At 36.5% G+C, this 14631-nt stretch overlaps 1 protein-coding gene across 1 annotated transcript in view; it reads left to right on the top strand.

The window, feature by feature from the left end:
• Window positions 1–13712, top strand: part of ift70 (intraflagellar transport 70) — a 92661-nt gene extending 78949 nt beyond the window's left edge. Inside the window, exons 15-19 of the mRNA XM_059979661.1 lie at window positions 5917–5988; window positions 6879–6982; window positions 10769–10847; window positions 12502–12631; window positions 13497–13712. Of these exons, the coding sequence (XP_059835644.1) occupies window positions 5917–5988; window positions 6879–6982; window positions 10769–10847; window positions 12502–12631; window positions 13497–13633 (522 nt within the window). The 3' untranslated portion in view covers window positions 13634–13712. The remainder of the gene's footprint in view (window positions 1–5916; window positions 5989–6878; window positions 6983–10768; window positions 10848–12501; window positions 12632–13496) is intronic.
• The last annotated feature ends 919 nt before the right edge of the window (window positions 13713–14631 follow it).

A 14631-nucleotide genomic window follows, 5' to 3' on the forward strand; every position in this document is an offset into this window, starting at 1 on the left:
GTAGGCAGATTAAATGGTTTGGCACAGGCTAAATGGGCCAAAGGGCCTTTATCTCTGCTGTAGTTTCTGAGTCTATGACACTATGTATCAGTTAGGTTTTGGACTTTGTATACTGTACTTTTAATTTAACCAACAGCACTAACACCTTCCTTTCTATTTCTTATAACATCTCTCAATCAATTTAGAGTTTTACATTTTCCATGTATCATTCTCTTTTAATAAAAACTCAACCAAAATAATTACATATCAGCATCAATTTTCACTAATTCTTTGGCCCAGAAATGTTGTTTTCTAGTGCATTGTTCTTGTTTATTCCCTGTGCAGTAAAGCCAGCTGATCTGGTCCTGTGTGTATTTGAATACTACATAACATACTTTTACTGCCCAAATGCAGTTGCCAAAGAGTGGACTAAACACCAGAACAGACACAATCTGGAGAGCTAAAACCAGAGGATTTGTTCATGCCTTGGCTGCTGCTGGAAAGCTTAGCAGTGAAGATAAAAAACATAAGACACAGGAGCAGAATTAGGCCATTCAGCCCATTGAGTCTGCTCCACCATTCCATCATGGCTGATTTACTTTCCCTTTCAATCCCATTCTCCTGTAATCTTTGACATTAATAATCATAAACCTATCAACTGCTTTAAATATACCCGATGACTTGGCCTCTGAAGTTATCTGTGACAGCAAATTACACAGATTCACCATTCTTTGTCTAAAATTCCTCTTCATCTGTGTTAAAGACATGTCCTTCTATTCTGAAGTTGTGCACTTTGGTCTTAGACTCTTCCCGTATTGAGAACATTCATTCTAAGTCCACTTGATCTAGACTTTCCAATATTCAGTGGGTTTCAATAATATTCCTCCCCTCCCAACCCACCATTCAGTGAGTATAGGTTCTGAGCCATCAAACACTCTTCATATGTTAGCCATTTCATTCCCAGGATCATTCTTGTAAGTCTCCTCTGGACCCCCTCCAAAGCCAGCACATCCTTTCTTAGATATGGGACCCAAAACTGTGCACATTCCCTCAGAATATTTTTAGTCGAATTGCTTGATTACGTATTTACTAATGTAAATACTAGATTCTGCATAGATCTAGATTATTATCATCTCCTTTGGAAAAGATTCATCTGCCGTTATAGATTAGCAATAGGGAAATTAATATATTGAAAGGTTTGCATAATACAGTATCAATTGTAAAACATTTTTGCAAAAAAATTATGTATGTTCTTTAAATTTCATAAAGATAATTAATTTTAGTAAAATGTAATTTCTACTTGTCACATTTTAAGGGAGATTTTTCTTAAAATATTGCATCTATATTTCATCAGGATTTGTACTTGAACATGGCAAAATTGCAGGTAATTTAGAGTCCATTGTAATCAGATTTGTTTTAGAATTGTGCCAACATTAAAAGTCATTAGTAAATAATTGCTTTAGTGGTCAGATAGCATATGAATTGCTGAGTTCCCAAATTTATTAATTCAGCAAGGGAATGCTACATTTAAAATGTATTTATTATGCTTATTAACCCTATGTTGCTCTATCTGGAAATCTTACACCTGCAGTTCTGTGGTTGGGCGACTGTGATAGCAAAAATCTTTCTTTACAGTGACAATTAACATTGCAGTTTAATGGAACAAAGTGACAGTGAGAACTGTTGGTTTTGTTTCAAAAGAAGAGCTCTGGTAGTAAGTATCTATTGTAATGAATAACATAAATTTGCAATATCTTAGGCTAAACTTTATACTGAGGTCTTTTTTGCAAATTTGACTTTTTAACAAAAAACACAAAATGCTGGCAGAACTCAGCAGGCCAGACAGCATCTATGGGAGGAGGTAATAACGATGTTTCGGGCTGAAACCCTTCATCAGGAGTGAAGTAACATGGGATGGTCGAGGGGGGATAAGAAGTGGGGGGAGGGGGGATAAAGTAGAGAGCTGGGAAGTGATAGGCTGGAGGGAAATGGGCTAGGGGGAAGGTGGAGAATTATGGGAAATAAAAGAGAAAGAAAGGTAGGGCTGGGGGAGATTATAGTGAGGGGGGAAAAGAGAGAGAAAGAGAACCAGACTAAAATAATAGATAGGGATGGGGGTAAGGGTGGGGGGCAGAACAAATTTGATTAACTCATGAAATTGTTGTAAAGCAGAATTTGAGGTCTATTTTGCTAACATCCACCGGATAGAACTTAAGGGAGACTTTGTTAACCATTATATGTAAAATAATTGCATTATTTAAACTATATAAGTTATGCAAATTGATTAAAAGTAGCTTTTCAGGTATTTATATAATATCTTAGTCAGTCTACTGTATTAATAATTTATTTCAGAGTGCATACAGTTTATTTTATGGGATTTTAATTACATTTCAAGCAATATTTTTTAAGCTAAATTGTCACTGTAAAGTCTTACCATATGGGCTTCAGTATCATTATATCATTAACCTAAATAATTATTTTGATTTACTATAGTTTATACCTATCACCAGGTGTAAAATGTAATGGTTTACATTATATCAGATAAAAGTTGTGTGAAGAACTTGGCAAGTAGATTGAGTAAACCCTTAACATGTTTTTAGAAGGGTAGTTTGGCTTGAAATATTATGTACCAATAAAGTAATAAAATATAAAAATATTTAGAAATTTAATACACAGGAAGTAAATCTCAGGTATGTGAAAGTGAAAACGTTAACGATCTACTTAAATTTCACAGCAATATGTGCTATAACATGTACTGTATAACTACAGGATTCTGAAAAAATACATTCTAATTGATGATTCTAGTCAAAAGTTATATGAAATTAAGAACATGATACAAAAATTACTTCATGTGTGATGTGGGAACAGAAAAGATGAAGTTGAAAGATTGTCTTTGAACCAGCCAATAAACAAGCAGAGAAGAAAGCCTTGACTAAATATCAGAAAAGTACAGCTCACTCCCCAATGTACCGCTGCACGTACTTACAAATGGCTATTAAAGAAACCATTTCAAAGCTCCGCTTTATTAAGCTATCCAAAGTACGCACTTTATAGTGCAAGTATTAGGGAGTAGAGCCTAAGAGAACCACTGCCTACTATTCATTCTTGCAGACAGGATCATCTGTATAAACAAAAACAATTGGAAAGACATTTTTGCATGGTTGACAGATTTTAGCTCTTGGAATTAACTGCAAGACAAATCACGTCCAATTGTTTTACTGAGGCTTAAGTAAATGTGAATTATCTAGATCTGTGTGCTCAGTTTTTGATCTTTCAAGTACTTTATTAAGTATATCATACTTACTGACACTAGAATGTTCTTAACAGTTCAAGCTACTGTAACAATGATGTGAAGTGTATGTTCAGTTTAGGAACAGGTTTCAACAATGAAACATGTTTGCAAGCAGGGGGAGTTCCCTGTGTAGTCAAACTCTGCATTCTGTGCTTATCAGTAGCTTGTCAGACCTGTACAGTTCTGATCACAAAGAAGGGAGTCAGGGGGGGGTTAGTGATAAAATTAATCCCAAACCTCAAAGAGACAATAGAGAGGTGACATTGGGATACACAGACACTAGCAGATGTCTGAAATGTGTAAAGTGTATTAGGAGGATGCGGTCAGTACAGTGCTGAAGGAGGTCATTCAAACTTCCAGTAAATCCCCCCCCCCACTTTCACCATTCCCCATTCCCATTTCACTCTCACACCATCTCTTCTTACCTGCCCATCACCTTCCTCTTGTGTTCCTCCCCTATCAGATTTCCCTCCTTCTCCAGCCCTTTATTTCTTTCACCAGTCAACTTCCTAGCACTTTAATTCACCCCCTCCCCTCTCCCGGTTTCATCTATCACCTGCCAACTTGTATTTCTTCCTCCCCCTCCCCCACCTTCTTATTTTGACTTCTTCCCTTTGTTTCGAGTTCTGATGAAGGTCTCAGCCCAAAGCATTGACTGCTTACTCTCTGCCATAGATGCTGCCTGTCTTGCTGAGTTCCTCCAGCATTTTGTGTGTGTTCCTTTTTATAATATTTTATTTCAAAAGAATTGGTTAAACTTATTTGCTAGCCAGTTGAGATGGCAGTTTTTTTTAGTAGTTAACTACTAAAAAGTTAACTACACAGTGACTCCTGTGTAAAGGCTATCCAGGTGACAGAAATTTGCCTTGGCATAAATAACAAATCACAATGCAAAAATTTGAGCTACAAAATAAAATTCACTCTCACTGAATTTATGTGGGAGTGACAGGACTTCATATTACTGAAGATTGTAATATGAACTATTTACTAGCAAATCCCCCACACCTAACACAGCAATCAACTATACATTGTAATTATTAATTGTCTATCTTCCATTCTTTAGTTATTACCAGTTATTTCTTTCAGTTATTATAAGCAGTTATGAAATTTTTAGGCATTCCTCTCGATTCAGTAACTTTAATGTGATGTTTTAGTTGGCATTCACTTAGATTATCTTCCAAACAGGGAATTACAGCCCCCTGTGCATTATTTTTGTTATAAAGATTTTTAATTCTAAAATCCATTGGTACTACAGCTCAAACTTCTTGTTTCCCTTGTTTGATTAAATTGGGTTGTAATGTTTATTAGCAATCTCCATTTAAAATCAAGTATATTAATCATTAGAAAATATTAAACACACTGTAACGACAGTTGTGCAGGCTCTTAACTAGAGTTAACTAGTCTAATCCCACTTCCCATTCTTTGTTATGTAGCACTTTATATTAAATTCCAAAATATATGATCAAATTATTTTTAGTAGTCACTTGTAAAAAAAAAGTACGCGGCCCAAGTTTAGTTAGAATACTTCACGATAAAACTAAATATTAGTATACTTTTGATTAGATACTAATTTCAAAATAATTCACCAATTATATTTTTCTATTAGAGCCAATAAAGATGGGTTTCCATCCCATTTCACTTTATCAGTTGGCCATACTGTACTGCTGATATTTTAGTCATTGCTTAGCACAAAGATGTGTATTTATTTAGAGAATCAGCATGGAATAGGCCCTTCAAGCCCACTGCCCAGCAACCCACCAAATTAATCCTAGCCAAATCACGAGACAATTTAGAATGACCAAATTAATCTACTAACTGATACATGTTTGGACTGTGGGAGGAAATCAGAGCACCCATAGAAAACCCAGACACACATGGGAGGGAACATATAGACTTGCTGACAGAGAATGCCATACTCTACCCTGAGTTGTAACAGCTTCTCTCTAACCGGTACACTACCGTTCAGTGCCAAACTGTGCTAAATCATGACACTGTGGCATCTTCATCTTGCTGTCACCCAATAATATCAGATGAGGAATCATTCATAAAAGACCAATATCACTGTTTTGCTCAATTATTTTGGGCCACTTTTCCCATTCCCCTCTCTTTATTCAATTCCCAATCCTTTAGCTACCTAGTTTCACTGCAATTCCAATGCTCTCTAGAATTTAGCAACTAAGAAAAATGTTCCACCCACACCCCTGCTTTATTTAGTTCAATTTTGTTTCTGAAGTTGATGGCTGAAGGTTTATATTTTCTCGTTACTGGATTAATATCCTGATTTGTAAAATAAATTCTTCTACTGTGTCTTGTACAGAGATAAAGAAATGCTGTTCGTAAATGTTGCATTAATCATGTACATAGTCTTCATTATAGAAACAATTTTTTCTCATCTGAAATCATTTAGGAAATAATCATTTGAGCATTATGTATTTCCTAGGAAAATGTTGATATATTTCTATGTGTCTTAATTTAATTGTGATTCTTAAATGTCTAAGTTGTTCATTGCATTATTTGCGCTTGTTTGAAGTGTCAATTTGTTTATTTTGATGTTGAGATCCATCCAACCGTTTACTTTCAATTATTTTAAATGTAATGCTATTTTTATGAGGCATGTGCTTACATTCACTTTATTCAACTTTCAGATCTTAAATGTGAGTGCCATTGTCCTTGCTAATCTCTGTGTTTCGTATATAATGACCAGTCAAAATGAAGAGGTAAGTAGAACATGTGTTAATGTTTAATCCATACAAAAATATGTGCGTGTGTGTGTGTAATCACACCATTTTATTGAATGCCTTAAGATTTTTGATATCTGATCAGATGTGGCAAAACTCAGTTTTTCTCTCTTCACAGATACTGCACCATCTGCTAGATATTCCCACCTTTATTTCCCATTTCCAGCAATGTGTGTTCTAGATTGCACCACTTCCATGTAATTTTTTTGCTCTTCTGTTCCCCTTCTATTTACACCACCATCTCCAAACAGTTCAGCTAGCTAAACAAGCACCTTCACCTTCTCTCTATCAACACCAAAATATGCCACTCATTTTTTCTTGATCTCCATCCTATCAAAGGCATTATATTTGTTCTCCCCATCCTTTCCTCCTCTGTTACTTAATACATACATGCTTTCTAAATTTCTCCATGATGAAGGATCATCAGGTTGGTACATTGATTCTGTTTCACTCTCCACAGAACCTCCCTGACCTGTTGAGTATTTCCAGCTTTTTCTGTTTTATTATCCCCTTTAAACAAATTATTTGCACTGATACCAATTTATCATTGACCCTCTTCATTATTTTCACATCTCATTGACAGATGGATGAACACATGTCAGCTCAAATGTAACACAGAGAAATGCAAAGTGATGCATTTAGTTTACACGTCAAATTTACCTTTATGGTTGGTGTTTCCACAAGGCTTCGCCTCATGTTGGTTAAGCTTTCTGCAGGTTTCTACCAGAATACTGTACTATCTGACTTGCTTTTCCCCTTGCCCTGTTGTCTATTTTAATTTCCTTCTCAATTTTGATTTTATTAATTCATTTTTAACTAAATGATTTTTCATGCTAGTTCACTTTGGGTTTTTATATCTCTATTGAAAGGCAGAAGAATTGATGAGGAAGATTGAAAAGGAAGAGGAACAGCTGGCATATGATGATCCAGATAAAAAAATTTATCACCTTTGTATTGTTAATCTTGTAATAGGGTAAGTGATATCTTGAACTAATTAAGTGCTTGTGTTAGATAATTATATTTAGTTTATATTGGATTTTATCTCAAGAAATAACTAATGCACCAAGACTGTGATCAGCTGTCCCATTATTCAGAAATCCCAATGGTTCAGCATCTGGCTCACTGAGTGATGTTTCCTGTGGCCCATTTAAACACACCAGGGTCCAATTTCCTCACATCCTTTAATGTCACCTGGTTCACTGATCAGTTTATTTTGCTATTGTACAACACCTAAACAAAAGTGAATTCAAGATGTTTGGAAGTGACATCCAATAATCTGGAAAATCTGTCAATCCAGCAACACCATATGCTGTGCACCACAGTACCTGAGGAAACGTTGGATTGTGTAGCGGGAGAGAGAGTTAAAATAAAGCGAATGGGGGTAATCAGGACATTCAGCACACCACAATTCCTGAGGAGACATTGGATTGTGTATCATTAGGCACTTGGCAAGGGCCAATAAAAAGAAGTTAGGTTTAAGAGGAGCGGCCATTGTTAGAGTGGGAAGTTCAAGCTTTGGCTCACAGAGGCTTTGGTAAAAGAAGATTTTTTTTCGTCTAATTTTTCTTTCTTTCTTTCTCGTTGCACAGTCAGAGCAGTGTGAGTGCCAGGCAGGATTGTGGTATGCTCCTTTTGCAGGGTGTGGGAAGGCAGTGAGACCTCCATTGTTCCTGACGACTACACCTGCAAGAAGTGCATCTAGCTGCAGCTTCTTTCTGACCATGTTAAGGAATCATACCAGGAACTGGATTAACTTCTGATCATTTGGGAGGCTGAGGGGTTGATTGAGCAGACATACAAGGAGGTCGACTTCAGGTGGGGTAAAGAAATAGACAGCCAGTGCAGAGTATCCCTGTGGCCATTATCCTCAACAGATATGCCATTTTGGATAGTGTTGGGGTGGGATGACCTAGCAGAGGAAAGCCACAGCTGTCAGGTCTGTGGCATTCAGCTGGCCCTGTGGCTCAAAAGAGAAGGAGGGAGAAGATACAAGGTATAGTGATAGGAGATTCAATGGTAGGGGAAACAGACAGGAGGTTCTACGGGCAAGATCGAGATCCCAGATGGTATATTGCCTGTCAGGTGCCAGGGTAAGAGACATTTTGGATTGAGTCCTCAGAATTGTTAAATGGGAGGGTGAGCAGCCAAAGATAATTGACATGGGTAGGAGGGGTGACAAGGTCCTGCAAAGTGAATTTAAGGAGTTAGGTGCTATGCTAAAGAACAGGACCTCCAGGGTTGTGATCTCAGAATTCTACCATGCAAAATTCTAGAGAAGCCAGAAGTAGGAAGATTATATAGTTTAAAGCTTGGCCAAGGAGATGGAGCATGAGGGAGAGCTCCAGGATTTTGCATCGTTGGGCTGTCCTCCAGGGAAGGTGGGACCTGGACAGAAGAAATGGTTTATACCTGACTGGAGGCAGACTACCCTGGTGGAAAGAATTGCTAGTTTGCTAGTGGGGTTAAAGTAGATTGCAGAGGAATGGTAACCAGAGTGCCAAAGCAGGTAATGGATTAGTTGTGGGGAAAGGTGTTGTTAAGCCTATATACAGAGTCAGGAATTGGAAGATTGAGCATGGTGGGACTAACGTTCTGAGTCGTAGCTAATTCAGTGCAGAGTATTGTCAGAAAGGCAGATGATCTTAGGGCATGAATCTACACATGGAGTTATGACATTTAGCCTTTAGTGAGACTTAGTTGCAGGAGGGGCAGGACTAGCAGCTCAGTGTTCTAGGTTTCATTGTTTTAGATGTGATAGAGCAGGAGGGATTAAAAGGTGCGGGGTGGCATTATTAGTCAAGGAAAGTATCACAGCAGTGCTCAGGTAGGACAGACTGGAGTGCTCATTTACAGAGATTGCATGGGTGGAACTGAGGAATAAGAAAAGGATGACCATGTTAATGAGATTATATTATAAACCATCAATGTTCAAGTGTAGAAGGATTTTTATAAGCTCTTCATGTCTGACTGGAGGCCTGTGACTTGGTGGTGTGCTGCACCAGTCGGTGCTGGGTCCATTTTTGTTTCTCATCCATATCAACTATCTGGGTGAACTGCTTCAGCATTTATGTGGACGAGTCCAAGATTGGGAGTTCAGTGGGCAGCGAGGAAGACTATTAAAGCTTGGAGTTGGATCTGTAAAATGGCAGATGGAGTTTAAAGCAGACAAGTGTGAGTGTTACATTTTGGGAGGACAACCCAGGGTAGGACTTAAAGGTTGAGCGGCAGGGCCCTGAGGAGTGCAATAGAATAGAGGGATCTAGGAATACAGATCTATAATTCCTTGAAAATGCCATCACAAATACGTTTGTACATACTGTAGGGTTATAAAGCAAAATTTCTGTCCCCATTCCCATTCCAACATGTTGGACCATGCCCTCTTCTTTTGCCACAATGAGGCCACTCTCAGGGTGGAGGAGCAACAATTCATATCCTATATAGGTAGCCTACAAACTGGTGGTATGAACATTGATTTCTCCTTCCGATAATTTTTCGTCTATCTTTCCCCTCCCACTTCCCTCTTCTTCTAATCCCCAATCTGGTCTTTTACCTCTTCTCCTACCCTGCCCATCACTTCTCCTGGTTCCTCTCCTTCTCCACTTTTTCCCTTGATCTACTCTTCACTTCCATAATATTCTTTCTTCTCCAGCCCTTTACCTTTTCCACCCACCTGGCTTTACCTATCACCTTCTACCTTGCCCTTCCATCATCATCTTATTCTGCATCTTCTCCTTTTCTTTACAGGCCTGGTGAAGGGTCTCAGCCAACACATCAACTGTTTATTCATTTCCATAGATGCTGACTGACCTCCTGAGTTCCTCCAGCATTTTCTGTGTGTTGCTCTGGATTTCCAGCATCTCCATTCCAGTATTTTTGGCACATTCGCCCTCATAAATCAAAGTATTGAGTACAGGAGTTGGAGTGCTAGTTGAAGCAGTGTAAGAAGTTGGTGAGGCCTAATTTGGAATGTTGTGTGTTGTCCACCTACAGGAAAGATGAGATTGAAAGAGTGCCCAGAGAAGTTACAAGGATGTTGCAGGGACTTGAGGACCAGAGTTATAGGGAATGGTTGAATAGATTATGACCTTATTCCCTATAGTGTAGAAAAATGAGGGGAGATTTGATAGATATACAAAGTTATGAGGGGTATAGATAGAGTAAATGCAAACAGGTCTTTTCCATCGAGGTTGGCAAACACTAGAACTAGAGGCATGAAATGTTTAAAGGGAATAAGAGAGGAGAATTCTCCAGTCAGAGGATAATGAGAGCATGGAACAGGCTGCCAATGGAAATGGTGGATGCACGTTCAGTTTCAACATTTGGGAGAAATTTAGTTAGATCCATGGATGGGAGAGGTATGGAGGGCTATCGTCCAGGTGCAGGTCAATGGGACTAGGCAGATTGTTAGTTCAGCATGGACTGAATGGGCTGAAGGTCATATTTCTTTGCTGTAATGTTCTATGACTTACTCTGTATGAGTTTAGCATAAAAATTATGTTTCAGGGCAGGTTAACTCCTGTTATTTGCTTAAACCAAACCTTGCACAGCAGATCCACATATCAAAGAGTTTAGAATTGCCTGTTTGAAAATATTCACTGGCAGGTAAGGTAGTTGTTTTCTGATTTGCCATTTGTTTACTCTGAGCAGGAAAAGTGGCTAAAATTGCAGATACAAAAATGGGTGCAAGAAAGCACCCATGGTGACTTCGAAAGATAATTCTTTGGAACCTTACACAGTTTTATATTCTCAATTCTCTCAGGACTTTGTACTGTGCTAAAGGAAATTATGAATTTGGCATTTCAAGAGTAATAAAGAGCTTGGAACCATACAACAAAAAGGTAAGGGGGTGGGGAAAAAAACAAAGACACCAGATTGTACACAAGTGCTCAAGAAAATAGGAGCAGGAATAGGCCACTAGGTCCTCAAGCTGAGGACCATGCTATTCATGGCTGATCAACACTGATCTCAACTCCTTGCCTGTGCTATTTCTCCATTGCCCTTCACTAACTTATCAGAAATTTACCCAACTCCAGCTTAAATTCTTCTAATAGTCTAATAACAATTTAGAAAGTAATTCAATTTAGAATATTATAATAGTCAGAACTGTCCTTCATATTGATTGGTTTAAAATCATTGTGTTAAACCTAGTATTTTTGAAAGTTTACTGATAATATAAACAAATCACAATTTATTGATCAATAAATAATCGAGAATACTTGTATCCACAGTTTCTGTAATTCACCTGAAAAACCTCGATTGTATAAGCCATGATATTGAGTAACTTAAAATTTGATTTGTTATATTGAAACTTAGATCAAATGTTTGATCTCAACTTGATGATTCCACTCAGGTGTATCATGAAATTTGTTGTTTATTGTAACTCACTGAATCAAATTTTATTGGTGTCAGGTCATAGTCTTTTCCAACTCAAACTTATTGTACCACAACTTGTAGACCATGACCTGAGTGGCATAGAAGTGACAGTACTGCTTCTAGAAACCTGATAATCAATAGGACTGATAGTGTCAATATTTATCCAATAAAATTAAAGGATTAGAAAAACAAAGTAGGAAATATTGAGGAAGATGAATTGGATTGGGGCACAGCATAAAAAGGAATAAAATACTGAAGAGCCACAGAAAACATAAGGTTTAAAAAAGTAACTTGATCTCTTAAAAAAAAGTAGTTTAAAACACAAGAATGATGTGTAAGAGTATAAGGTGACCCCTTTCTGGAGCTGGAATAATTAACATTACACTGATTCTCATATGAGTAAGAGGGTACTTACATTTAATTAAACACGCTAATTGTATATGAGTTTACTGTATATATCTAGCAAGTTCTTGAGAATAAACAGGAGGCCAAGGATGAGTTATTATCAATCAGCAATGTAAATTAACTAGCTATTTCAGATTTACAGCATGTTTTTCATCCTCTGGTTTTGTTGCTGATTTAGTCATTAATGCACGTAAAGTTCTAAGAAGATTTGACTCAATGGAACTGTGATTTAAAAACAGTGAACATTGGGAAAACACTGCACTTTATACATTCTCTGTCTGCACATTATTTAGGTTGTTGATTGCAAAATGTGAGGTTTATTCCAATTTCCCAGTGACCTAATCAGAACTTGATTGTGATTGATTATATTCAGTCTTGTAATCAAGCAGCAGTTCATTGGCTGTTCTTGTCAATTCTTGACCTTGCAAGTGTAATTATGGCAATTCTGTGTGTGCACCACCAATTTCAGCTATGACATTCTTGACTGTCAATGGCCTTCTGCAAAATTGTACATCAAAGAAATATCATTAAAAACATATTTTCCTTTAAATTAGATTTAGCCACATTTAAAAGGGGATGTATTAATTTTCTTTCAATAAGACCTAAAGAAAAATGAAACTTCTTGTTTTTATTGGCAGTTGTTGATAATACAGGACAGTAAAATATCAGTATACATTGACTCCTGAACTTTAAAGTTTATTTTCTTCTTTACAGCTTGGAACTGATACTTGGTATTATGCCAAAAGATGTTTTTTGTCTTTACTGGAAAATATGGCAAAACATATGATTATGCTAAGGGACACTGTTATACAGGAATGTATTCAGTTCCTCGAGCACTGTGAAAGTAAGTTCTTAAAACATCATTTCTGAAGTCTGAAATATCATTGACTAGAAAGTGAACAAGATATAAAATCTTGGAGTTTCTCTATATTAAAGAAGAGTTTTTTTAAATAAGTTATTAGTACTGTTGAGGACTAAATTTTCTAACCTTCTCAAATCAGGGCATCCAGATCTCTGCATAAGAGAGATGAGGCATAAACTAACTGGATTAGTCTTTGAAAGAACAAGAGCATTCCCAAGCACTGAGCAGCCACCTGACATGCAAAAAATAAGAATTTTTTTCTTGAATGAATTTGACTTGATTCTTCCCCTTTACATACAGTTTTCATGGAAAAGTTGTATTTTGCCTTCTTCATATGAAACCAATTCAAGGTGTTAGTTCAACACCAACCGTTCCTTGGCTTCCTTCACGGTGTCTCCTGAATGCATTCATTTTCTTCATATTCATTTCATGGATATCCTCGCAACATATTTCTGAAGATCTTTAGGAGCCACTTGTGTGTTTGTTCCAATTTTTCATTTAACTTTTTACTGTACAATATATTGCATTTAGATATTTGTTCCATTCACACTTTTCTTGGCTATGTGCAAGCCTTTTTCATGCTCCCTCTTACCTCATTTTGTTGATCATAGTAGCTGAACCACACTTTTCAGGAGTACAGAGTATTTTTACAATGAAATAAATATTTATTTGAACCATTTCTGGCATGTTTTACACATGAATAATTCAGCTGAATTTATAGACGTGATAGCACTTAAACATTAATTGATTGTAATTCACTTTTCTATATCTTAAGCTCATGAAAAACATTGTAAAATTATTATTATATACAATTACATTGATATTCTTTTTATTTTTGCCCCATTAGTTTATGGCAAAAATGTACTAGCAGTGATTGAACAACCTTTAGAGGAACAAAGACTGCATACAGGGAAGAATACGGTTACATACCAGGCACGACTGTTGAAGTCACTCATTTATGAGATCATCGGGTGGAATAGCTAATAAGTACTTAGATTTGTCTAAACCTGGATACAGCAAACTACTTCAAATCCTATTGATGGTGATTTTGTTCCACATTTCACCGAATATATAACCAGTTCTCAGAAATAATACCAGACAAGTATTTTATAAACTTTCATTGTCCTGTGTATTTATGGAAGCACAAGTGTATGATCTTTTTTAAAAAATATTTGTTTCTAAAATACTATGACAAAATCCTTGCATTTTAATTTAGGTCTTAAATAAAGTTGATAATGAAAACTACGGATTATGTTGCATCATTTAATCTACAGTAGAGTTGCTTAACATTCCACAGTATAAACCAGACAGTATTTTAAAAATCACTTCAAATATCTTATTTTCTAAAATTAAATGAAAAGTCCTCTGATTCGAAAAAAGAAATTCAGCAAGAAAATGTAAGGAAAAAAATCAATGAAATAAACTACTTCTTTAAAAAATCTAAAAACTAATTAAACAAATATTTTCTTGCTGATGATAATCGTCACTGAGAAGCAAAATAAAAATACAAGTACTGGAAAACTGAAATAGAAACAAAATGCTGTTAGTTGAAGTCAACTGATCAGGCAGTGTCTGTGGAGAAAGAACCAGAGTAACAATTCAAGTTATTATCAGAAGAACTTAAGAACTGTTCTATCTTGCCTGCCAGCATTTTGTCAACATCTTTTGAAATGGATTTGCTCCAATATTTGGGCCACTTTGATAGGAACAATATAATCATAACTCATGCAATACAATGCTGTATAATTGATTCTGTGGAACTTCTGTTAAACCTTAAATGCTAACTGCCCCCATGGTAACATTTTGCTATGAATAGTCAATTATATTCCTTTACTATAAAGCAGCCTGGGCTCTTGAATGATAATATTTTTAATCAATTTCCTGTTCTGTCAGTCATAAATGTTATACTATGTCAAAGCAAATAGGATTAATGAAATGGTTCCCTTTGGATTTTATTACTTAGCCTACAACATGAAGTATAT

Source organism: Hypanus sabinus, chromosome 9 (genome assembly GCF_030144855.1).
Source record: "Hypanus sabinus isolate sHypSab1 chromosome 9, sHypSab1.hap1, whole genome shotgun sequence".
Taxonomy (NCBI): Eukaryota; Metazoa; Chordata; class Chondrichthyes; order Myliobatiformes; family Dasyatidae; genus Hypanus; species Hypanus sabinus.